The following is a 27,558-nucleotide window of genomic DNA, read 5'->3' as shown; positions in this document are numbered from 1 at the left end:
CCACCTTTCCATTCTTTGCTTAGTACTGGTTTCCATCGAAGCTCTTCATATTCATACAATTGCTTCTCTTTTCTCCAAAGGCCCCTTTAATTTTCCTGTAAATGGTATCTACATTTCTCCTAGTGAAACATACATCTAAATCCTTACATTTGTCCTCTGGCCATTCCTGCATAGCCATTTTGCACTTCCTGTCAATCTCATTTTCTAGACATTTTTATTTTCTTTCACCTGCTTCATTTGCTACATTTTTATATTTTCTCTGTTCATCAGTTAAATTCAATACTTCCTCTGATATCTAAGGATTCCTACTACGACTTGTCTTTTTGCATATTTGCTCCTTTGCTGCCTTCACTATTTCATCTCTCAAAACTACCCATTCATCTTCTAGTGTATTCCTTTCCCCTTTTCTAACAAATTGTTGTCTACTGCTCCCTCTGAATCTCTCAGCAACATCTCATTCTTTCAACTTATCCAGGTTCCATCTCCTTAATTTCCTACCATTTTGCAATTTCTTCACTTTTAAAATACAGTTCATAACCAGCCTGCCACTGGAAATGTCTTAAAATTTAAAATCTCTGTCTTACCACTATATAATCAGTCTCAAACGTTCAAGTGGATCCAGGTCTCTTCCACATATACAACCTTCTTTCATGATTCTCAAAGCAAATGTTAGTGATTATTAAATTATGCTCTGTGCAAAATTCTATCAGGCAGCTTTCTCTTTCTTTTCTTTCCCCTGGTCCACATTCACCTACTGTTTTGCCTTCTCTTTCTTTTGCTACTATTGTATTCCAGTCCACCATCATATTTAAATATTTCCCCCCTTAACTATGTGAATAATTTCTTTTATCTCCTCATACATTTCTTCAGTCTCTTCATCGTCTGCAGGGCTAATCGGCATATAAACTTGTATTATAGTGGTGGTTGTGAGCGATATGTCTTTCTTGGCTATGACAATGTATTCACTATGCTGTTCAGTGTAGTCTACCCACATTCCTACTTTCTTATTCATCATTAAACCTGCTCCTGCATTATACCAACTTGATTTTGTATTTATATCCCTGTATTCATCTGACCAAAAGTGCTGTTCCTACTGCCACTGAATTTCACTAACTACCACTATATTTAACCTTTTTTATGATTCTAACGTTCCTGCTCAGTTGAGAGATTTAACATTCCACATTCCAACTCCCAATTTTATTTCTGCTGATGACGACATCCTCCTGAGTAGCCATTCCAGGAGATACAAATGGGGGACTATTTTACCTCTAGAATATTTTACCCTAGAGGATGCCATCTATGGCTGTAGTTTCCCTTGCTTTCAGCCACTTACAGTACCATAACAGCAAGGCCATTTGGTTGATATTACAAGGCCAAATCAGTCAGTCATCCAGACAGTTGCTCCTGAAAGTAGTGAAAACACTACTGCCTCTCCTGAGAAACTACAAATTTGTCTGGCCTCTCAATAAATACCCATCCATTGTGGTTGCATCTACGTTATGGCTATCTGTATCGCTGAGACACGCAAGCCACCCACCAACAGCTAGGTCTGTGGTTCGTCCATGTTTTCATATTGTTGTTGTTGCATCCTGGACATTTCGTTGTTTGCTTTTGTTGTGTAATAGATTAATATAGGGCTTGTCTCACATTTACAGATGAAGCTTTGCTAATTGAGGTCATGCCCAGAATAATTTTGAATAATTTGGAAGTGATATAGGAGGAACAGTGGTATCATCTTGGCTGAACACTAGGATGAATTTGGGGAGTGTAGCGGTAAGCAGGCAGCAAATTTTGTTGTGCTGCCAACCATGGGAATGTATACCATGTACCTTGTTTTTTTTTGTGAACATCTGTTATATTTAAACTGCAGTTTTCCTGAATCCATTACTAGTCTGAATTGAATTGTCTCTCATATTTGACAAATACTCAACGCTAAAGCTGCTACCATTCAACAGTACTGTTTACTTTCCAGCTGAGCTACAGTGTTAACTCTAAGTGGTACAATTTCTTCCATGTCAGCTCTAGGGAGCCAAGATGACAAAGTATTTTTATCACTAAGTTGTCAGAGCACTAAGAACTGTAAATTGTAACAATCGGTAATGGATGTAATGACTAGTTCTGAAATCTTGTCACTTGGCATAACATCCTTGATGAAAGTAAGCCCCAAGAATGCTACCAAAGATCATCCACAGCCATGACTTTTGTACAAATACTGCCCTGAGAATTGATGATGGCTATCAGTCTTTCTAGTTTCTCAAGTTACATATTCCAATCCCTGTTTTTTAATGCTTTGTGAGCATTTTATTCTGTGCATTTTTTCAAGCAACATAGAATTGCTTTGTCAAAAATAAGACAGAAAACACTGATGACAGAGTCATCTACTTGTTGATGAGTGTAAGTAGTAATACCTCCTCTGTCCTTAAGAATGTTCACAGCTGACCTCCTTATTGAAGATGAAAAATTGACAGTCTCCCACTCAGTTCCATCCATAATGACCATCTTTGTTGAGGCATTCAGCCAGGCCAGTTGTGATAGATGAGGTAAGGATTGATGTAGATTAGCATGTGAATCCTCCTCCATTAATCCCTACTCTTTCACAAAATCTTCATCATCATCTTCACTTTTCTCTGATACAAAATCCTCACCTTCAGCAGTGAAGTCCATTTTTGATTCGACATCAGACTCCTGTAAGAGGTGTAGCATTTTTTCATCAGTAAGCCCACACTCACATCACATGTTCAAAACCATCTTTTGCGGACAAAAAATATTAGCTGAATGACATGATATAAACTACAGGAGGTTGGAATGTGTATGCCAAGATGTAATGATGAGTAGCAACAACTCTGAAATGCATGTTGTGAGCTGTAGGATAAGCCTCTTTGTGTTCTCCTCGGAGAACTCTCCCACCAGTTCCTTTCCCCGCTTCAGAACCTCTTTCTGCATGTGTTCATTGCTTGAAATTTGATTTGATTCATGTTTGTCTTCAGAGAAGTGAAAAGATGATAATATGTCAGGGGACTAGGGGTGTGGTTCAAAACATCCCAACCAAATGAGTCCAAGTGTGCCTTGGAGGCTAAGGCTGTGTGGGGACAGGTGTGCTGCAAGCACTCTCCTCTCATCAGCATTCTCCTCCATTTGTTTCAAATGCTCCTTTTGACATTTTTAGGGTCTCACAATAATACTGTGCATTGATGATCTGCTTTGTGAGGAAGTAATCTAACCAAATTGATGCCTTTTTTGGTCCCAAAACGGGCAAGGCCATGCCTTTTTGTCTGAAACTGTGGTTTCAAATTTTTTCACAGATGGGGAATTGGTGTGACACCACTGTGATGACTGTCTTTTTGTCTCAGGCCTGTAATGAGCTATCCATGTTTCATCTCTAGTCACAGTAGAGCTCAGAAGATCCTCACCTTCCAATTCAAGTTGCTCAAGAAGTTCATGGGTTCTATTGACCTGATTTTTCTTGTTCTGCTGTGTGAGCTGTTTGGGGACCAATCTTGCACTCACTTTAAGTTATCCCAGCATTTCACTGAGTATCTTGTATAAGAGAGTTCTGGAGAGTTGTGGAAACATCACAGAAATTTCATCCAGTGTCAGCTGATGGTCTTCACAAATAGATTCCTAGATTTTTTTTTAACCAACCCATCAGTCAAAATGGAAAGTCTTGCACTCCTCTGCTCATCATGAACATTTGTTCTGCCTCCACTAAATTCCGTACACCACTCAAACACACTCTTCCTGTTCATAACACCTTCACCATAAACCATTTTGATTCATGAAAAAATTTCAGTAGCTGTTATTCCTTCTGTGAGCAGGAAGTGGATCACACCACATGGCTCACACTTGTGATTTCTTACTGATATCTTTCATGCAACTGGATACTACAGTGTGAATTTATTTCCTACTTCCTTCCTGTGATGATTTCTCTGGTCATGGAATCCCCTTCTGTCAGTCAGTGTTGCCAATCCTAAAAAAAACATAAAACACATCCCGTTGTGGTCACGATACATTTATTTCCTGAACAACCCTCATGCATGAAAGTAAAGAGAAGAAAAAAATGAGGAAAAGTGAAATGATATTATGAACAAAGTAAAAAAATTAAATATGACAGTGAAGAATAAATAGTAAGAGAAGGGGAAATAGTAGAAGTATGTGGAGTAGGGTAAAGGAGTGGAAGGGGAAGCCACCTGGTAGAATGTTGTACAGAGCACAATTTACCACTTGGTTTAAGAATAATGATAGAAAGTGGTATACATGAAATAGGTGTGAAAACACCAGGTTTCCAATGGCTTGCGTAATAGTAGGACAGAGATTTTGAAATTGGGATTTTGAACAGCACAACACTTTCTGGGGCAAACGTGCAATCTGATCATCATTTATTGGTTATGAACTGCAAATTAAATTGGAAGAAATTGTAAAAGAGTAGGAAATTACAAAAACAGCAGATGTGTAAATTGTAAGAACAAGAGGTTACTGTGATTTTCAAACGAAGCATAAGTTAATTACAGACTTAAACAGGGGAAAACAGTGCAACAGAAGATAAGTGCACAACTTTGATAATTGCATCAATGAAGCCAGCAAAGGATCAAATAGGCAAAAAGACAAAGCCAAGTTGAAACCTTTGGATGACACAAGAGATATTGTACCCAACTGGTGAAAGAAGAAAATATAAAACTGCAGCTGGGAAAGTGGGAACGAGGGAATATGGACATCTAAAAAACCAGAGTGGCAGGAAGTTCAAAATACCAAAGCAGGTATTGTTAGAGGAAAAATGCAAGGCTGTAGGAGCATGCACATTTGTGGGGAAGATAGAAGCTACCTATGATAAAATTAGAGAGACCTTTGGAGAAAAGCAAAGAACCAATATGAATATTAAGAGCTCAGTTGGCAAGCCAGTATTAAACAAAGGGAAGACTGAAAAGTGTGAATTTATAGAAATTCTACAAGGGAAACAAATTTGAAAACAATGTTATAGAAAGGGAATAGGGTGTAGATGAAGATGAGATGGGACGTATGACTGTGAGAAGAATTTGACAGAGCACTGAAAGACATGAGTTGTCCCCTGGAGTAGATGACATTGCTGCAGGATTAGTGAGATTGTTACGAGAGGCAAGCATGACAAAACTATTCCACCTGATATGCAGGATATGTGTGACACATGAAATAACCAAGGACTTCAAGGAGAATCTAATAATTCCAATTCCAAAGAAACATGTTAAAATGTATGTGCCGCATTTTTAAAATGTGACTACACCTACTCAGGCTGTGTTAGTTTTATTTCTAGACCATGCCCTCTTAGACAAATTATAGATTCACATATATCTTCTGAAGAAGGCTCAATTATTTGGGCTGAAACCTAGGTGAAGGTTGGTTTCATTACCGCAATCTAGGATGATAGTTTCTTATATAGTACTAAATTAGTTTTGTTATCTGGACAGCAGAGTAAGTGACAGTGGCTGAAGCAGAGAGGATATAAAATGCAGACACAGTAGCAAGCAAAGTACTTTCGAAACAGAAAAACATTGTTAACATCAAATATAAAACTGAATGTTAGGAAGTCTTTTCTCAAAGTATTTCTGTGGTGTTTAGCCTCATAAAGAAGTGAAATATGGATGACGAGAAGACAATAAAAATCTTTTGAAATATGATATTAAAGATTAGATAGGTAGATCACACAACTAATGAAGACGTACCGAATCAAATTGGGGAGAAAAGAAAATTTTGGCACAACTTGACTAAAAGAAGGGATTATTTGACAGAACATATCCTGAGGCATCAAGAAATTGTCAGTTTGGTAGTTGAAGGAAGTGTGGCTGTATAAACAGCCGTTTATGTTGTCATTGCAATCATTTTTGAAATATTTAGCAATTGTATTTACAAAAAGCATACTAACTTCCATCTGGTGCCTGTTTGATTCGTTGAAATGTGTGCTAATTAGTTGGGATGAGAACTGGAGGACGTTACAGATGTGGAAATGCTTAAAGTGCAGACCATCTATGCTTGCAGCTGTTGCGTTGAAAGTATGCAGGTTTAGAACATTTTTATACAAAATGACTTTTGTAGATTGAAATTAACATTTATTTAATGAAAAAGAAAACATGCATTGTTATGGGGTTCAAATATAGTGTGTTGATGAAACTTCGTGGCAGATTAAAACTGTGTGCCAGACCAAGACTTGAACTCGGGACCTTTGCCTTTCGCGGGCAAGTATTTTACCAACTGAGCTACCCAAGCACGACTCATGACCCATCCTCGCAATTTCACTTCCGCCAATACCTCATTTCCTTCCTTCCCAACTTCACAGAAGTTCTCCTGCAAAACTTGCAGGACTAGCACTACTGGAAGAAAGGATATTGTGGAGACATGGCTTAACCACAGCCTGGGGGATGTTTCCAGAATGAAATTTTCACTCTGCAGTGGAGTGTGCACTGGTTTTGAAACTTCCTGGCAGATTAAAACTGTGTCGGAGAGAGACTCAAACTTAGGACCTTTGCCTTTTGCGGGAAAGTGCTTGTTATAAGCCAGAATTTTCAGTCAGAGTTTTGAAACTGGCTCTCTTTCACGTAAGTCCAATGACAAACAGACTTCGTAACTTCAGTAAGTATAAATCTTGTCTATTTATTATTTATAAAATTTATCAAAACTAGGAATGCAGGAAAAGGTTAAAGTTAAGAAATCTGTTATGTGGGGGAGTGCTAAAAATAGCAATCTGTATTCTACTATATAAACCACATACTACTTATATGATAACATACAGAGGTTATAATGGTCGGTTATGGCTTAAGGGACAACTATCACTACAGATTCTACTAAAAAGTCTTTAAAATTGTCTTAACCTCTAAAGATGTGTGATAAAGTGTATCATTTATATGTGAAATCAGAGACAGCTGTAGCTCACTTGCAATTATTTGGAAAAGGTATGATATTCTGTAGTCTGTACTATAAAAGCAGATTGTAAATAATGGTAATCTTAAAACAATTCTTGAATAAAAGTATTTATGTTAGAGCTTATTTCTTGTTTCCTGATAATGTTATATTAAATCCTTTTTAGTAGAAAATTAGCAAAAGCATACCTTAACATTAGATTTCTTCAGTTCCATTTTGTTTACTAGTTTACTATTGTACACTTCCATCATATCTACGAAAATAAGTGATGTAGGATTAGTTTGTTCTTCTCATTTTATAGAATTTTTGTGTGTAAATGATGTTAAAGCCTTGTTTGGTATTACTAGATAGCAGTTGTCAAAAACACATATTAACTACTGAAACATTTTTATTGGTGAATATTAATAACATTTTAAAACCATTTTCTCTCTTTGCAGCTAAATTTTTACCTGGCTCTTGTTTATTTGGCTACACACATTGAATTACATCGTCTTTTTTCCCTTGTAGTTCCATATTTCTAATAACACTAAGATTATATTGCATTCTGTGCCAGGCTAGTGCCCATCAGAGAGAGGATGTAAAGCAGAATGAAGATAATCAAAATGCCTGGACAGTTCATTCTGGAAACGACCTAGATGCTATAGCTATGCCATTTCATTATATCCTTTATGTTTCTATCCCAGGAATGTTTACAGGAGAGCTGCTGTTGAGTTTGGGAAGTGAGAGAGAGTTTCTAGAAAAATCAAGTTTTTGCTCAGTTCATGAGACATAATCAGGATGATCTGAATGATAAAGACAGAAATATATAAATCTCTGTGTAATGCATGTCTTTATTCTGTCACAGAGTTTCATTTTGGTACTCACTTCATTGGAAATATGAAGTTTTTTATCATCTCAATTTACTCCTCCTATCTGTATTTAACTTTATGCTACTAAACTGCAAGTTTCAGTACATCTGTGTGTATGATACAGGTATAAATTCAGAAAACTGAAAACTCAAATTGTTTATTCTCAGCTGCCAGTAGTTCCAGTCAGTTTAATTTTTCTTAGATATGGGTGGGGTAATAACAATGTTGAAAGCACTTTAGCTGAAAATGTCCACTGACCTCAATGCATTTTCAATCCTAAAAGATTGTAAATGTAACTGCAAATTTATGATATTGTGTACTGAGCAAGCTGTAACAGAAGGCTGTAATTGTTTCCACTTTTGTGTAGGTTTTGGATGCTCAGCAATATTATGAAGCATGCCGATGGGATTATTGCTCTTGTAAATCTGAAGAGCCATGGAAATGTGCTTGTGAATCACTGGCAATCTTTGTCAGAGAGTGTATTCGCCGTGGCATCAACTCTGTGCAGAACTGGAGAGATCATGAAATGTGTCGTAAGTAAAGAACCTGTCAGAAATTGTTAAATAACTTTTATTCCGGCATTTCAGACAATATAACTTATTGTAAGAATAAAGTCATAACCATACAGTGTAGGCTTTCATGGTCAATGTCTATTTCAGTTAAAACTTCCAGGATGAGAGAGAATGTTTAATATATAAAACTATTCTACAATATTTCATCTCTTACCGTGGGAGACATCTAAGGAGGTAACTGCTGTTTTACCTCCAAGGATGTCTCCTGCAGCTGGAAATGAAACTTTATTAAATGGTTTTGTTTATCAATCACAGCCTCTCAGCACAGAAGTTTTAACTAAAATAATGTTATAGTTTTATACATGCTGACCTTACATTATCGTGTTCTATAAATGCAGTTTGCATGCACCAATGTACTGTTAGAGTTGATTTTTATAGTTATCTTTAGACTAATTGTAGTTCTGCAGAAGTTATTGTAATTGAATTGCTTCAGTTGTTAACACTATAAATTACTGTATGTGGATTAGATATGTTGTTGTGGTAGTTGTTGTTATGATCTTCAGTCCAAAGACTGGTTTGATGCAGCTCTCCATGCAACTGCATCCTGTGCAAGCCTCATCATTTCTTTATAACTGCTGCAACACACATCCTTTTGAACCTGCTTACTGTATTCATCTCTTGGTTTCTGTCTACAGTTTTAACATCCCACACTCCTTCCATTTCCACACTGATGACTCCTTGGTGCCTCAGGATGTGTCCTATCAGTTGATCACTTCTTTTAGTCACATGCCATAAATTTCTTTTTCCCCTATTTTTATTCGGTACCTCATCATTAGTTACAAGAGCTACCCAACTAATCTCCAGCATTCTTCTGTAGCATCACGTTTCAAAATCTTATATTTTCTTCTTGTCGGAACTGCCTATAACCCATGTTTCACTTCCATACAGGACTGTATTCAAGACAAATATCTCCAATAAAGACTTCATAACACTAAAATTTATGTTCAATGTTAACAAATTACTCTTTTTCGGGATGGAATAATGACAGTCTTATGAAAAGGATAAATTGCTACTCACCACATAGTGGAGACGCTGAGTCGCAGACAGGTACAACAAAACAACTTATAAAGAAGTAAGCTTTAGGCCAGAAGGGCTGCCTCTGATTTAGAAAACACACACACACACACACACACACACACACACACACACACACACACACACATAAGGGTTTACACAAATGCACTCATACACACATGTATGTGCGAGTTTAGCAGTCTTTTTGTTGTGCCTGTGTGTGACTCAGCATCTCCACTATATGGTGAGTAGCAATCAATCCCCTTTTCACAATATTGTCTTATTCAGAAATGCTTTTTGTGCTATAGCCAATCTGTATTTTATAGCCTCTCTACTTTGGCTGTCGTTGGTTATTTTTCTGCTCAAATAGCAAAACTCATCTACTACTTTTAGTATCTCATTTCCTAGTCTAATACCTTCAGCATTACCTGACTTAATTTGACTTCATTTCATATTTCCTTCTTCTTCTTCTCTCTCTCTTTTTTTTTTTTTTAACAGGTCCTTTGCTGTCTCTCTGACAGAACTACAATGTCACTGGTTAATCTTAAAGTTTTTGTTTCCTTCTCAACCCCTCCTTCCATTTCATATCCTTTGTCTCTTATAACTGCAGTTTTGTTTCTTTACAATTTGTGTAAAAAACTTTTCTCTAAATCTACAAATGTTATAAACAAAGGTTTGCATTTCTCTAACTTTTCATCTGAGAAAAATTTGAGTGTTAATATTATCTCGCATTTGCATGCATTTCTTCAGAGCCCAAACTGATCTTTCCCCAACCTTGCATCTACCATTTTCTTCATTCTTCTGTAAATAATTTTTGCCAACCATAGCTTATTAAACTGATAGTTTGTAATATTCACACTTTCCTTCTCAGGAATTGGAATTATAACATTCTTACAACCCGAGTATATTTTGCATGTCTCATATACAGGGTGTTTCAAAAATGACCGGTATATTTGAAACGGCAATACAAACTAAACGAGCAGCGATAGACATACACCGTTTGTTGCAATATGCTTGGGACAACAGTACATTTTCAGGCAGACAAACTTTCGAAATTACAGTAGTTACAATTGTCAACAACAGATGGCGCTGCGGTCCGAGAAACTCTATAGTACGATATTTTCCACATATCCACCACGCGTAGCAATAATATGGCGTAGTCTCTGAATGAAATTACCCGAAACCTTTGACAACTTGTCTGGCGGAATGGCTTCACATGCAGATGAGATGTACTGGTTCAGCTGTTCTATTGTTTCTGGATTCTGGCGGTACACCTGGTCTTTCACGTGTCCCCACAGAAAGAAGTCACAGGGGTTCATGTCTGGCGAATAGGGAGGCCAATCCACGCCGCCTCCTGTATGTTTCGGATAGCCCAAAGCAATCACACGATCATCGAAATATTCATTCAGGAAATTAAAGACGTCGGCCGTGCGATGTGGCCGGGCACCATCTTGCATAAACCACGAGGTGTTCGCAGTGTCGTCTAAGGCAGTTTGTACCGCCACAAATTCATGAAGAATGACCAGATAGCGAGATGCAGTAATCGTTTCGGATCTGAAAAATGGGCCAATGATTCCTTTGGAAGAAATGGCGGCCCAGACCAGTACTTTTTGAGGATGCAGGGACGATGGGACTGCAACATGGGGCTTTTCAGTTCCCCATATGCGCCAGTTCTGTTTATTGACAAAGCCGTCCAGGTAAAAATAAGCTTCGTCAGTAAACCAAATGCTGCCCACATGCATATCACCGTCATCAATCCTGTGCACTATATCGTTAACGAATGTCTCTCGTGCAGCAATGGTAGTGGCGCTGAGGGATTGCCGCATTTGAATTTTGTATGGATAGAGGTGTAAATTCTGGCGCATGAGACGATACGTGGACGTTGGCGTCATTTGGACCGCAGCTGCAACACGGCGAACGGAAACCCGAGGCCACTGTTGGATCACCTGCTGCACTAGCTGCGCGTTGCCCTCTGTGGTTGCCATACGCGGTCGCCCTACCTTTCCAGCACGTTCATCCGTCACGTTCCCAGTCCGTTGAAATTTTTCAAACAGATCCTTTATTGTATCGCTTTTTGGTCCTTTGGTAACATTAAACCTCCATTGAAAACTTCGTCTTGTTGCAACAACACTGTGTTCTAGGCAGTGGAATTCCAACACCAGAAAAATCCTCTGTTCTAAGGAATAAACCATGTTGTCCACAGCACACTTGCATGTTGTGAACAGCACACGCTTACAGCAGAAAGACGACGTACAGAATGGCGCACCCACAGACTGCGTTGTCTTCTATATCTTTCACATCACTTGCAGCGCCATCTGTTGTTGAAAATTGTAACTACTGTGATTTCGAAAGTTTGTCCGCCTGGAAAAGTACTGTTGTCCCAAGCATATTGCAACAAACGGTGTATTTCTATCGCTGCTCGTTTAGTTTTTATTGCCGTTTCAAATATACCGGTCATTTTTGAAACACCCTGTATCTTGCTCACCATGTGGAACAGTTTTGTCATGCTGGCTCTCCAAAGATCTCAGTATTTCTGAGGGAATGTTGTATACTCCAGGAATCTTGTTTTGACTGAGCCCTCTCAGTGCTCTCTTGCAGTAACACTTCCCCTGTCTCATCCTCATCTACTTTCTCTTGCGTTTCTATAACATTCCATTTTAGTTTGTTTCCCCTTTCTATATATTACTTCCATCTTTCAGCTTTTCCTGCTTTGCTTAGTATTGGCCTGCCATTTGAGCTTGTGATATTCATGCAGCTGTTTCTCTGTTCTCCAAAGGCCTGTTTAATTTCCCTATACGCAGCACGTACCTTTCCCTTAGTTATGCATGTTTCTACATCCCTGAATTTCTCACATGGTCCATTTGCTACATTTTTATGTTTTCTCCATTTGTCAATCACATTCAACCAGGGGACCTGTATGGAGCTTTCACACTTTTGTAGTTTTAAATACTGACAGTATTTGGAATAATTGTAGTCATTGGGATAAGGGTAGTTGTGGGAATGAAGAGAAAACATCCTTAAAAACGTACTAAATGACATGAAACAATAATCATGAATTTATCATACATCCTTGTATACACATTTCCATCCACATATTTTTGAACAAAATTCTTTACCGAGCATTGCAATATCATGGGGTAAATGCAGGGGACCAGAGCAAAACTTTCACAGCTTTATAGTTGTAAATAATGACAGTATTTGGAATAAGTGTAGTTGTTTGGGTTAGGGTAGTTGTGGGAATGAAGAAAAAACATCTTAAAAAATCAACCAAATGTTGAAATAATAATCATGAATTTATGATATGTCCTTATGTATACATTTCCATGCTCATAATTTTGAACAAAATTCAATTATAGTAAGCTCATTAGACCATAGTAGCAATAAGTAAATTACACATCAAGGCAATCATGACAAATACTTTTGTCGTTTCAGAAAATATATTCATTAAGAAAACAACAGACAGAGATAATGGACAACCACAGTAGTCATGATTATTATCTACAACAGCGCTATATGCAGAATGAGCTTTTCACTCTGCAGCAGAGTGTGCACTGATATGAAACTTCATGGCAGATTAGAACTGTGTGCTGGACCGAGACTCGAACTCGGGACCTTTACCATTCAAGGGCAAGTGCTCTATCATCTGAGCTACCCAAGCATGACTCACACCCTGTCCTCACAGCTTTACTTCTTCCAGTATCTCGTCTCCTACCTTGCAAACTTTACAGAAGCTCTCCTGCGAACCTTGCAGAACTAGCACTCCTGAAAGAAAGGATATTGCAGAGACATGGCTTAGACACAGCCTGGGGGATGTTTCCAGAATGAGATTTTCACTCTGCAGCGGAGTGTGTGCTGATATGAAACTTCCTGGCAGATTAAGGTTCACAAGAGAGCTTCTGTAAAGTTTGGAAGGTTGGAGACGAGGTACTGGCAGAATAAAGCTGTGAGGACAGTGTGTGAGTCATGCTTGGGTAGCTCAGATGGTAGAGCACTAGCCCTTGAAAGGCAAAGGTTCTGAGTTTGAGTCTCAGTCTGGCACACAGTTTTAATGTACCAGGAAGCTTCAGCACTATATGCAATTTAACCAGTCAATAAGTACTCTAAAACAAATAAAATGGTATTTGCACGAAGATAATATGAAAAGGGAGTCTCTTATTTGTGATTATCGTTGATGCGTTTTCCAAGGATTTTGACTGGGCTTTATCATTTTGCCTATTTACTCGTGTGCTGCCTTCACTGTTTCATCTCCCAATGCTACTCATTTGTCTTCTATTGCTTTGTTTACCCCTGTTTCAGCCAATTGGTGCCTAATCCTTTCGAAACTCAATAATCTCTATTTTTTCCAAGTTATTCAGGTTCCATCTCCTTAATTCATTCCCTTTCTCCAATTTATCCAGTTTTACGCTGCAGTACATAACCAGTAAATTATGATCAGAGTCCACATCTGCCATGATCAGAATCCACATCTGCCACTGGAAATATTTTTCGGATCAAAATCTGATTTTAAAAGCTCTACCTTACCATTATGTAATCTATTTGAGTCCTTCTTGTGTCTCCAGTCTCTTCCACATATAAAACCTTCTTTTATTATTTTTAAACCAGTTATTACAAGTAACACTGATTAAATTTTGCTGTGTTCAAAATTCTACCAGGCATCATTGTCTTTCATTCCCCCCCCCCCCCCCCCCCCCCCAAATCCCTCCCCATCCATGTTCTAACAGTATTCTTCCTTTTGAATCCCACTCTCTCATCACAATTAAATTTTTGTCTCCCTTAATTATCTGAATAATTTCTTTTATCTTATCTTACATTCTTTCAATCTCTTTATCATCTCCAGAGCTAGTTTGCATGTAAACTTGTCCTATCGTGGTGGATGATGGCTGTGATAATGTGTTCACCATGCTGTTCATAGCAGACTACCTATATTCCTGTTTCCCTATTTGTTATTAAATCCCATTCCTGCATTACCTCGATTTAATTTTGTATTTATGACTGTAACCAGAAGCCCTGTTTTTCCTACTATTTCTAACATAAATCTATGCATAACCCCTTTTTAAATTCTGTAGCATACCTACCAGATCAAGGGATCTAACATTCCATGCTCCGACTCATAGACTGCCAGTTTTGTTGCTCATGATGATAAAATCATACTGAGTAGGCACACTTATATTGTGTTTAAACATTATTAATTACCTCAAAGAGAACAGTCTATTGATACACAGTCAACACTGATTTAGAAAGCATCCTTCTTGTGAAACACAACCTGCTCTTTACGTACACAAAGTGTTAAGTGCTATTGACAAGGGATTTCAGGTCGATTCTGTATTTCTAGATCTCCAAAAGGCTTTAGACACTGTACCACACAAGCGGCGTGTGGTGAAATTGCGTGCTTATGGGATATCATTGCAGTTATGTGACTGGATTCATAATTTCCTGTCAGAGAGGTCATAGTTTGTAGCAATTGATAGAAGTCATCAAGTAAAACAGAAATGATTTCTGGCATTCCCCAAGGTAATGTTATTGGCCCTCTGCTATTCCTTATCTATATAAATGATTTAAGAGATAATCTGAGCAGATGTCTGAGGGAAGATCAAAACAAATTGCAAAACGATTTAGGAAAGATTTCTGGCAGTTGATTCTAAATAATGAAAAATATGAAGTCATCCCATCCACACGAGTGCTAAAAGGAATCTGTTGAACTTCGGTTACACAATAAATCAGTCTATTCACATAAAAAATGTAGTTGGGAAGGCAAACCAAAGACTATGTTTTATTGGCAGAACACTTAGAAAATGTAACAGGTCTACTGAAGAGACTGCCTACACTCTCTTGGAGTACTGCTGCATGATCTGGGATCCTTTGCAGATAAGATTAATGGAGTACATTGAGAAAGAAGAGCAGCATGTTTTGTATTATCGCAAAATAGGGGAGAGAGCGTCATGGACATGATACAGGATTTGGTATGGACACCATTAAAACAAAGGCATTTTTCATTGCGTCAGAATCTTCTCACAAAATTTCAGTCACCATATCACCAACTCTATCTTCTGAATGTGAAAATATTTTGTTGACGGCAACCTGCATAGAGAGAAATGAACATCATAATAAAATAAGAGAGATCAGAGCTCGCACCGAAAGATATAGGTGTTTTTTTTTTTTTCTTTTTTTTTTTGTGTGTGTGTGTGTGTGTGTGTGTGTGTGTGTGTGTGTGTGTGTGCCATTCATGAGTGGAATAATAGAGAAGTATTGTGAAGTGTTTTGCAGTGTGTCCATGTAGATGTACAAGGGACAGATTCTGAGAAAGACAGCCCAGTTCCTTAAGCTCACTGGCATTAAAGAAAACACTTGGTTCTAAAAATTCATTGTGGCCTTGAAACAATTACAAGAATTGTTTTATAAAGGTTTTAAGGACACTGTCAATCTGGCATCGGTTTTCAGGCTGTTCTTGAGACCATTTGCCATTTCAATTTACAGTGCCCCCGTGCATGTGCAAATGTAACTGACTGACCTGGAAGGTAATTCCAGTTTTAATGACAAATATTTTTACATTAAAACTGTCTTGGACATCTACATTGCTTTCCTCATGTAGACTCTCCATAATGAGGTTGCAAAAATTCTACAGCATTTTAATCAACATATTTATGTGAAAGACCTTTTTATGATTATGTAACTAAATTATGTCACGATTACGTGGCAACTTGAGTGCGAAACTCTGGACACTCTGGCCCAAGCCTGGCCCATGAGCCAAAATCTTGGCTGCACTTGCCCTGTGTCTTCCATACCAACTTCCATTTTTTGCTCAATTACATTATCAGATAAGTCTGCCCACTTAAGTGGCCTCCAGTATAATCTTTCCACCTGTCCACTCTGTTCTCTCTGTTCCCTTCTCTGTGTGTAGCAGTGAAATTCCTGTTGCACTCTTAATGTTGATGTCCTTGCTGTTAGTTTCAGTGAAGATTGTGTTAATTTTTCTATATTCTGAATCAGTGCTTCTGATGACCATTTCTTTTTTTATTTCTTCACCTCTTTGATGCAGCCATTTCACCTCAGTTTCCTCACACTTCCTATTTATTTCATTCATAAGTGACTTGTTGTTGTTGTGGTCTTCAATCCTGAGACTGGTTTGATGCAGCTCTCCATGCTACTCTATCCTTTGCAAGCTTCTTCATCTCCCAGTACCTACCGCAACCTACATCCTTCTAAATCTGCTTAGTTTATTCATCTCTTGGTCTCCCTCTATGATTTTTACCCTCCACGCTGCCCCCAATACTGAATTGGTGATCCCTTGATGTCTCAGAACATGTCCTACCAACCGATCCCTTCTTCTAGTCAAGTTGTGCCACAAACTTGTCTTCTCTCCAATCCTATTCAATACTTCCTCATTAGATATGTGATCTACCCATCTAATCTTCAGAATTCTTTTGTAGCACCACATTTCGAAAGCTTCTATTCACTCCTTGTCCAAACTATTTATCGTCCATGTTTCACTTCTACACATAGCTACACTCCATACAAATACTTTCAGATGTGACTTCCTGACACTGAAATCTATACTCGATGTTAACAAATTTATCTTCTTCAGAAACGCTTTCCTTGCCATTGCCAGTCTACATTTTATATCTTCTCTGCTTCGACCATCGTCAGTTATTTTACTCCCCAAATAGCAAAACTCCTTTACTACTTTAAGTGTCTTATTTCCCAATCTAATTCCCTCAGCATCAGCCAACTTAATTTGACTACATTCCATTATCCTCGTTTTGCTTTTGTTGATGTTAATCTTATATCTTCCTTTCAAGACACTGTCCATTCCGTTCAACTGCTCTTCCAAGTCCTTTGCTGTCTCTGACAGAATTACAATGTCATCGGCGGACCTCAAAGTTTTTATTTCTTCTCCATGGATTTTAATACCTACTTCGAATTTTTCTTTTGTTTCCTTTACTGCTTGCTCAATATACAGATTGAATAACATCAGGGAGAGGCTACAACCCTGTCTTACTCCCTTCCCAACCACTGCTTCCCTTTCATGCCCCTCGACTCTTATAACTGCCATCTGGTTCCTGTACAAATTGTAAATAGCCTTTCCCTCCCTGTATTTTACCCCTGCCACCTTTAGAATTTGAAAGAGAGTATTCCAGTCAACATTGTCAAAAGCTTTCTCTAAGTCTACAAATGCTAGAAACGTTGGTTTGCCTTTCCTTAATCTTTCTTCTAAGCTAAGTCGTACAGTCAGTATTGCCTCACGTGTTCCAGTATTTCTACGGAATCCAAACTGATCTTCCCCGAGGTCGGCTTCTACCAGTTTTTCCATTCGTCTATAAAGAATTCGTGTTAGTATTTTGCAGCTATGGCTTATTGAACTGATTGTTCAGTAATTTTCACATCTGTCAACACCTGCTTTCTTTGGGATTGGAATTATTATATTCTTCTTGAAGTCTGAGGGTATTTCGCCTGTCTCATACATCTTGCCCACCAGATGGTAGAGTTTTGTCAGGACTGGCTCTCCCAAAGCCATCAGTAGCTCCAATGGAATGTTGTGTACTCCGGGGGCCTTGTTTCGACTCAGGTCTTTCAGTGTTCTATCAAACTCTTCACGCAGTATTGTTTCTCCCATTTCATCTTCATCTACATCCTCTTCCATTTCCATAATATTGTCCTGAAGAACATTGCCCTTGTATAGACCCTCTATATACTCCTCCCATCTTTCTGTTTTCCCTTCTTTGCTTAGAACTGGATTTCCATCTGAGCTCTTGATGTTCATACAAGTGGTTCTCCTATCTCCAAAGGTCTCTTTAATTTTCCTGTAGGCAGTATCTATCTTACCCCTAGTGAGATGTCTCTGCATCCTTACATTTGTCCTCTAGCCATCCCTGCTTGGCCATTTTGCACTTCCTGTGGATTTAATTTTTGAGATGTTTGTATTCCTTTTTGCCTGCTTCATTTACTGCATTTTTACATTTTTTCCCTTCATCAGTTAAATTCAATATATCTTCTGTTACCCAAGGATTTCTACTAGCTCTCGTCTTTTTACCTAATTGATCCTCTGCTGCCTTGACTACTTCATCCCTCAAAGCTAGCCATTGTTCTTCTACTGTATTTCTTTCCCCCATTCCTGTCAATTTTTCCCTTATGCCCTCCCTGAAACTCTGAACAACCTCTGGTTTAGTCAGTTTATCCAGGTCCCATCTCTTTAAATTCCCATCTTTTTGCAGTTTCTTCAGTTTTAATCTACGGCCATAACCAATAGATTGTGGCCAGAGTCCACATCTGCCCCTGGAAATGTCTTACAAGTTAAAACCTGGTTCCTAAATCTCTGTCTTACCATTATATAATCTATCTGAAACCTGTCAGTATCTCCAGGCTTCTTCCATGTATACAACCTTCTTTTATGATTCTTGAACCAAGTGTTAGCTATGATTAAGTTGTGCTCTGTGCAAAATTCTACCAGGCGGCTTCCTCTTTCATTTCTTACCCCCAATCCATATTCACCTACTACGCTTCCTTCTCTCCATTTTCCTACTGCTGAATTCCAGTCACCCATGACTATTAAATTCTTGTCTCCCTTCACTATCTGAATAATTTCTTTTATTTCATCATACATTTCTTCAATTTGTTCGTCATCTGCAGAGCTAGTTGGCATATAAACTTGTACTACTGTGGTTGGCGTGGGCTTCTTATCTATCTTGGCCACAATAATGCATTCGCTATGCTGATTGTAGTAGCTTACCCACTTTCCTATTTTCCTATTCACTATTAAACCTATTCCTGCATTACCCCTATTTGATTTTGTGTTTATAACCCTGTAGTCACCTGACCAGAAGTCTTGTTCCTCCTGCCACCGAACTTCACTAATTCCCACTATATCTAACTTTAACCTATCCATTTCCATTTTTAAACTTTCTAACCTACCTGCCCGATTAAGTGATCTGACATTCCACGCTCTGATCCGATAAGTGACTTATATTTATATATTTCTGAAATTCCCTGAATGTTTTTGTATTTTATTTTTTCATCAAACAATTGAAGTATTTCTCCTGTTACCCAAGATTTTCGCTGTTACCTTCCTTGTACCTATGTTTGTCTGCCCAGCTTCTGTAATTAAACAATGTAAAGTCTAGATTGGAATATCAACATTCCACGCCCTCTATCCTAACACCTTCTCCCAACTCAAGTCCCCTCACCATCATTGTGCACTGCTCTCTGCCAATGCACCCACTGATGTTTTCCCCTCCTCTGATCCTCTACTTTCTACTCCCTTTTTTCCCCCTTTCCTCCCTATCCCACAGCCTTCCGAAACTGCGCCAGGTGCCTTGTCTGCCGCCTCTAGTGTCAACACACTTCATCACCTGGCACAGTTTCCTTGTCCCCCACATGTATCCTACTTTCCCTTCTCTTTCCCCATTCCACAATGGATATATGCTCCTGTTTGACAAGTTTCAGTCAGTTCTGAGCAGCCAGTGATGGCAGTCATATGTGTGTGAAGTGTGCTTGCTTGTGTGTATGCGTGTGTTGTGATTTTCTTTTCTGATGAAGGCTTTGTTCTAAAGCTTAATGTGTCTCAATCTTTTCATTGTGCACTTCTGTGGTTGCCCGTTTCAGAGACGTCCATTCTTCTTCAACTGAATTGCTTATTGTCGTATACATTGTCACAGTACCTGTAACTGCAGAGAATTTCAAACACATTTCATTGTTCCTCAGTATTTCAGTATCCCACTTTTTTCCTCAGTGATTTATCCACATGAGTCTCTTATTAAATTTAAACCTACTCATCATTATTAAATTGTGATCTGAGTCTATATCTACTTCTGGATGTGCCCATTTCATTGTTCCTCAGTATTTCAGTATCCCACTTTTTTCCTCAGTGATTTATCCACATGAGTCTCTTAAATTTAAGCCTACTCATCATTATTAAATTGTGATCTTAGTCTATATCTGCTTCTGGATGTGCCTTATAATCCAATATCTGTTTCCAGAATCTCTGTCTGTCCATGATGTAACTTATCTGAAATCTTCCCAAATCTCCAGGCCTTTTCTGTGTACACCATCTTCTCTTGTAATTTCTGAACAATGTTTTCACTATTACCAACTGAAATTTAATGCAGAACTCAATTAGTCTTTCTCCTCTCTCATGCCTACTACCAAGCTCTTATTCTCCAATAACTCTTTCTTCTATTCTGTCCCCTACAACCATGTTCTACTACTCCATGATGTTTAGATTATAATTTCCACTGTATTCTTAATTATCCATTCAGTGTCCTCCTCATGTACTTTATCTCTTTATCCTCAGATTGTGGCATTGACCTGTATATGTGAACTACTGTCGCTGACATTGGTTTGCTGTCGATTCTGATGAGAAGAACCCTATTTCTAAACTGTTTACAGTAACTAACTATCTGACTTAATTTCCTATATACAACAAATCCTACTCCCATTAAATGTGTTTTCTGCTGCCTTAGATATTATCCTGTCTGACCAGAAATAATTATCTTCTTTCCATTTCACTTCACTGACCCCCACTATATCCAGACAGAGCCATTGCATTTCTGTTTTCAGATTTTCTAGTTTCCCTACCATGAAACTTCCTGGCAGATTAAAATTGTGTGCCCGACCGAGACTCGAACTTGGGACCTTTGCCTTTCGCGGGCAAGTGCTCTACCATCTGAGCTACCAAAGCACGACTCACGCCTGGTACTCACAGCTTTACTTCTGCCAGTATCTCGTCTCCTACCTTCCAAACTTTACAGAAGCTCTTCTGCGAACCTTGCAGAACTAGCACTCCTGAAAGAAAGGATATAGCGGAGACATGGCTTAGCCACAGCCTGGGGGATGTTTCCAGAATGAGATTTTCACTCTGCAGCGGAGTGTGCGCTGATATGAAACTTCCTGGCAGATTAAAACTGTGTGCCTGACCGAGACTCGAACTCGGGACCTTTGCCTTTCGCGGGCAAGTGCTCTACCATCTGAGCTGCCGAAGCACGACTCATGCCCGGTACTCACAGCAGAGTGAAAATCTCATTCTGGAAACATCCCCCAGGCTGTGGCTAAGCCATGTCTCCACTATATCCTTTCTTTCAGGAGTGCTAGTTCTGCAAGGTTTGCAGAAGAGCTTCTGTAAAGTTTGGAAGGTAGGAGACGAGATACTGGCAGAAGTAAAGCTGTGAGTACCGGGCGTGAGTCGTGCTTCGGTGGCTCAGATGGTAGAGCACTTGCCCGCGAAAGGCAAAGGTTCCGAGTTCGAGTCTCGGTTGGGCACACAGTTTTAATCTGCCAGGAAGTTTCATATCAGCGCACACTCCGCTGCAGAGTGAAAATCTCATTCTGGAAACTTTCCCTACCATGTTCAAACTTCTGACATTCCACATTTTGACTTGCAATGTGTTACCCTTTCACTGATTATCTAATCTCTTTCTCATAGTTGCCTCCCACATGGCAGTCCACTCTTGAAAATATAAATGGGGGAGTAAAGCAGAATATTTTGCCAATGGAGGAATCTCATGACACTTTTTCAATTATGGGTTGCATGTTCTCTGGATACACATTGTGTATCTTTAATGCAGGTCTTTCCGTTGCTTTCTGCATTCTCATACTGTTGATAATTGCTCTTCCACATTTTAGGAAGTTTCCCACCTCAAAGGAAAGAGGTTGCCCTGAAACTCTGTCCACTCATATGCCCTCTTTACCATTGGTATAACTAGGGTGACACCTTATACCAGAAGTTTTTTGCCACTGTTGCTGATAATTTTTATTCAAAATTTAAGCAGTCATTGGCTTCAAACCCAAGACCTATGACAAAACACTACTCCTGGATCACACATACATTTGCCCCTCAGACATATTATTAAGACCATTTGGTAAGACGTATGCTACATTGCATACCACATTGCATCATCTCTAAAGTGTGGCTTTGTGAAGGCATCCTCCACATACACTGTTATTCTCATTTAAATCTTGTGTTTGATTTCCTATTTGATTATGACACTCCCTAGATTGCAGATGAAAGCCAGACAGATATTTAACTCACAATGAATGCAGTACTGATGATGATCATTACATTATTGCTATGGTTGTTATTGTAATTACTATGTTCATTATTTCTCATAACAAGTAAAAATGCTAATGAATCAATTGTCTCATGGCAAATTCTCATTACTTAGAGATCAGACTGTCACCACCTTTCTTTGTTGTCTTATTAATTTCTTCCTAACTCATAAAATCACGTTCTTAACTCATATTTGCTTACAAAACTTGAAGAAAAACCAACTGCTCTCACTTCCTGTGCATCAGACAATAGAATGAAAATAAAGATAATTTTAAAACTGAGCCAACCACGGCTAAAATAGTTATACAATACTGATTGAAAATTCATCCTGTAAATAGTTTTTTAAACATAGGTGTTAAAACTATTAAAATATAAAACTGAATGAAATGTGCAATAGTCCACTGCAGCTGTATTTATTCAAGTTGATTAGAGACGCACGCAACCGGTTTGACAACTTTTAAGTTGCATCTTCTGGTGTATTTAAATGCTATGTCATATGATATAGAGAGTAGTTGCAGAATGCCGCAGAGTAACATTTGACAAAGTTCTCAGGCCTCCTCAATTGATTAAAACTGTCATCAATGCAGAACATCATGTCTAGGTTAAAATAATGAACTCTCATCACTTTACCAATGAAAATATGCTCGTCTCGGGCTGTGCCAAGCATTGCCTGTTGCTTGTCATACACCGACAGGAACATATTTTAATTGGTAAAGTGATGACAGTTTGTGATTTTAACACAGCCATGACATTCATTATTAGTGATGGTTTTTATCAATTGAGGAGGGCTGAGAACTTTGCCTAGTCTCACCAACTGTTACTCTGCAGCGTTTTTTAACTGCTCCCTGTATCATATGACATAGCATTTATATACACCAGAAGACGCAACTTAAAAGTTGTCAAACCACTTGTGTGAGCCTCTAATCAACTTAAATAAATACAGCTACAGTGAACTCTTGCACATTTCATTCAGTTTTATATTGTAATAGTTGTAACACCTATATTTAAACAACTATTTACAGTATGAATTTTCTATCAATCCAGCAGAACAAACATAGTTTAGACAAGAGCACATTCCAGATTTTTCTACTGATGTACTTACATTTATTTTGTCAGTGTAGGAAGAGGACAAATAATCTTTCCACAGCCAACCAGCTAATTTAACTAACGTACTGATATGACTTTTTCAGCAATGAGATGCAGCAATGGCATGGTGTACCTGCCTTGTGGCTTGTCATACCAGGTGACATGTGGCTCTGTGGCTGCTAACAGATCACTGACAACACAAGAAGTGTGTGAGGAAGGCTGCTACTGCCCCCCAGGCACACTGCTTCACCAGGGATCATGTGTCCCACCTGAGCAGTGCCCCTGCCAGCTTAGGGGCCGTTCTTACAAGCCAGGAGAAACAGTGCCCCGTGATTGTAACACATGGTAAGTCTGCAGTAGGGCATTCCATTTTCAGCTAGCTTTACAGGAGTTAAAATTATCAACACAAAAGACCAAGGTTTTCAGTTCTTATCAACTGCTAACAGAAAGCCATTTCAACCATGCCATTCCTGTATATGTAGTGGAGACAGTTTTCTTTGGAAACATGTAGATATTATTTGCACTGAAAGAGGAAAAATTAAACAAAAGGGTGGCATTTGTTCCTTACACCAGTTGCAAATCATTTGTTTAAGAATTACTCTTTATTATTGTCAGCACTGAAAGAGGAACATTTAAAAGAGGAATCATCATAATAAATGCAGTATTGCTTTTGACTCTTCTTTTTCCTATCACCTAGTGTCCTTTTTGAGATAGACTACTGGGAAGCTTGCATTTCTTACACTAGTTGCAAATCATTTACGTAACTGTTACACTTTTTTAACTGCCTTGTTGAGCTGTTAAGGAAACTACAAATTCTGGAACCTCCAAGTTACACATTGTTTTACACATGTGTTCGTGGGAACTCTGCTGCTATTTCTCTGTACTTCAGTGTGGTTGGTTGGTAGAGAACCCTTTTGTGGCCTACAAACTCAAGTATGTTCTCAATTTATGTTGTGTTTCTAATGATAATGTAATTTATATGGTAGAAGGAGAATGATAATACAGTGGGTAAAACAGTGGAATATTCCGAGAGACCCCTTCACCATATTCTGAAGTCACTGCGCCAGTGTACAGATTTATAAACAAGGATTTAAGCATTGTGGATCAGCTTTCCAACAGCCTTACTTTTTACTCATCCCCCCCCTCCCCCCCCCCCCCCCCCCTCTCTCTCTCTCTCTCTCTCTCTCTCTCTCTCTCTCTCTCTCTCTCTCTCTCTCTCTCACGCACACACACACACAGGCAACTGAACCACACTGCGAGCAGCAGCACTAGTGCGTGATGGGACTAGTGACTGGTTGGGGTAAGGAGGAGGCTGGACAGGGAGGGTGAGGGATAGTATGGGAGGGGTAGCGGACAGTGAAGTGCTACAGGTTAGATGGAGGGCAGGGGAGAGGGGGGCGGGAGAAATAGTGGAAAAGGAGAGGAGTAAAAAGACTTGGTGTGATGGTGGAATGACAGCTGTATAGTGCAGAAGCATTCACTGACTGTAATTATCTTCCCAACCTTGTACTAAAACAAATCTCCCGTGCCTTATCTTTCCAGTCTCCCACCACCTCCCAAAGTCCCTCCGTCCCATCACAGAGGCGCATTCCCCTCGTAGCTCAGTACCACCCAGGACTGGAGCAACTGAATTAGATTCTCTGCCAGGGTTTCGATTACCTCTTGTTGTGCCCTGGAATGAGAAATGTCCTGCCCACTATCCTTCCCACCCCTCCCACAGTGTTATTCTGCCATCCTAACAATGTATTCGTCCATCCATACACAACCCCTGCTCCAAATCCCTTACCTCATGGCTCAGACCCCTGTAATAGACCTAGATGCAAGACCTGTCCCATACATCCTCCCACCACCACCTACACCAGTCCGGTCACTAATTTCAACTATCCCATCAAAGGCAGGGCTACCTGTGAAACCAGTTATGTCGTCCACAAGCTAAGCTGCAACCACTGTGCTGCATTCTATGTAGGCATGGCAACCAACAAGCTGTCTGTCCGCATTAATGGCCACCGACAAACTGTGGCCAAGAAACAAGTGGACCACCCTGTTCCTGAATACATTGCCAAACATAATATCCTTCATTTCAATGACTGCTTCACAGCCTGTGCAATATGAATCCTTCTCACCAACACCAGATTTTCTGAATTGCGCAGGTGGGAACTTTCCCTGCAATACATCCTACATTCTCGTAACCCTCCTAGCCTCAGCCTTTGTTAGTGACTACCCTCACCCATTCAGCCCCTACCCTGTTCCCATTCCAGCACTACACAGCCATCACTCCACCACCACTTCCAGTCTTTTTATTTCTCTCCTTTTTTGCTACTCCCCCCCGCCCCCCTGCCCCCTCTGCACCTCTTCACTGCTCTCCGTCTAACCTAGTGCTCTCTAGTGGCCAAACACATAACTATTAGTGCTGAAATGGACATAAACAGTGTTGTATTTGAAACTACCTGGCAGATTAAAACTGTGTGCCGGGCTGAGACTCAAACTCGGGACCTTTGCCTTTCATGGGCAAGTGCTCTACCATCTGAGCTACCCAAGCATGACTCACGCCCCGCCCTCACAGCTTTACTTCCGCCAGTACCTTGTCTCCTACCTTGCCCATGAAAGGCAAAAGTCCCTGAGTTCAAGTCTTGGCCCGGCACACAGTTTTAATCTGAAAGGAAGTTACATATCAGTCCACACTCCACTGCAGAGTGAAAATCTCATTCTAGTGTTGTACTTTTTCGAAGGTCCCTTTTTAAGTATCCGAGCATACCTGGGATTTTAAGTTTCTGTCAAAATAATAGAACAAGATAATTCGGGATTTTATGTTAAGGGGTTAACAGCCTCTGACTTTCACCTGCTAAGGAATTTATGATTCCTATCAAGTGGTAATGGTAACTGTAGATTGATATTTTGTATACCATTTTGAATAAGGACAGAATCTATTCACTGGGAAAATGTTGGACAAGTGCATAGGCTTAAAATGACAGTGTTAAAAGTAACACCTTTCTTATCTGATGGTCAAGTCTTCAGACCAAGAAATTACCACCTTGCCCTTGCATATGGTTATTCAATGCTCAAAGTATCCATTGTATGGTAAGTGGTTGCCATTACTCAACCAATTGTCTACATTCCACTACAGATTTTTCAGTATCATATTAATCAAGGCAGTTATCCTTAGAACAACAAAATATTCATGGTGCAGAGAACAATTATGTCAGCTTCTGTCACTGAGTGGGCAACATGTCTGATTGCCCAGTAGAGCACCTGACTTCAGTTCCCAGTGCTACCAGGGATCTGTCCTTGGTGGGAGAACTGGAATAGGGTGCACTCTGTCTCATGACAGCAACTGAGGAGCCACATGAACGAGAAGTAGCAGCTCCAAGGTTGGGAAAACTGACAAACCCAGGAGAGTGGTGTGCTGACTCTTGTGCCCTTCCATGCTGCATCCAAATAACACCATATGGCAGAGAATGAAACAGCAGCCAGTTGGCATTGCATGCTCTTCTGTTACCCTGTTTTTTCTTTCTCCTTTGTCCCTCTCTCTCTTTTTAAAATAGCTTGCATCATTTAGTTCACTGTTTGGTTTTTTGAATTTTGTGTCATATTTGAGTCTTGATATAATTACTCTAAAAAAAAAAAAAAAAAAAAGTACCACCATGAAGGAATTATCTGAATGGGATGGAAACCAGTAGATGTGATGTACATGAGCAGACAAACAAATAATTACATTTCAGAAAAATTGGATGATTTACTCAAGAGAAAGAGCTTCACAAATTGAGCAAGTCAGTAACATGTTGGTCCACTTCTGTCTGTTATACAAGCAGTTATTCGGCTTTGCATTGGTTCACAGAGTTGTTGGAAGTCCTCCATAGGGATATCGCACAAAATTTTGCCTAATTGTCATGTTAAATCGTCAAAATATCAAACTGGTTGGAGGGTCCTGCACAAAAAGTTCTAAATGTTCTCAATTGGGATGAGATCCGGCAACCTTGCTGGCCGACACCTGGCTTAGCAAGTGCGAACACAAGCAGTAGAAACACTCACCATGCACAGGGAGGCACTATCTTTCTTAAATGTAAGTCTGGGATGACTTGCCCTGAAGGGCAACAAAATGGGCCATAGACTATTGATC

The 27,558-nt window shown here is 39.3% G+C and overlaps 1 protein-coding gene across 1 annotated transcript in view; it reads left to right on the top strand.

The window, feature by feature from the left end:
* The window catches only part of LOC126473497 (hemocytin), a 568,134-nt gene that overhangs the window by 129,881 nt on the left and 410,695 nt on the right, over positions 1-27,558 (top strand). The window contains exons 14-15 of the mRNA XM_050100583.1: positions 8,101-8,266; positions 23,546-23,786. Coding sequence (XP_049956540.1) covers positions 8,101-8,266; positions 23,546-23,786 — 407 coding nt within the window. The remainder of the gene's footprint in view (positions 1-8,100; positions 8,267-23,545; positions 23,787-27,558) is intronic.

Source organism: Schistocerca serialis, chromosome 4, assembly GCF_023864345.2.
Source record: "Schistocerca serialis cubense isolate TAMUIC-IGC-003099 chromosome 4, iqSchSeri2.2, whole genome shotgun sequence".
Classification (NCBI taxonomy): domain Eukaryota; kingdom Metazoa; phylum Arthropoda; class Insecta; order Orthoptera; family Acrididae; genus Schistocerca; species Schistocerca serialis.
Note: the sequence above shows the minus strand (reverse complement) of the source record. Positions and strands in the feature narration are given on the sequence as shown.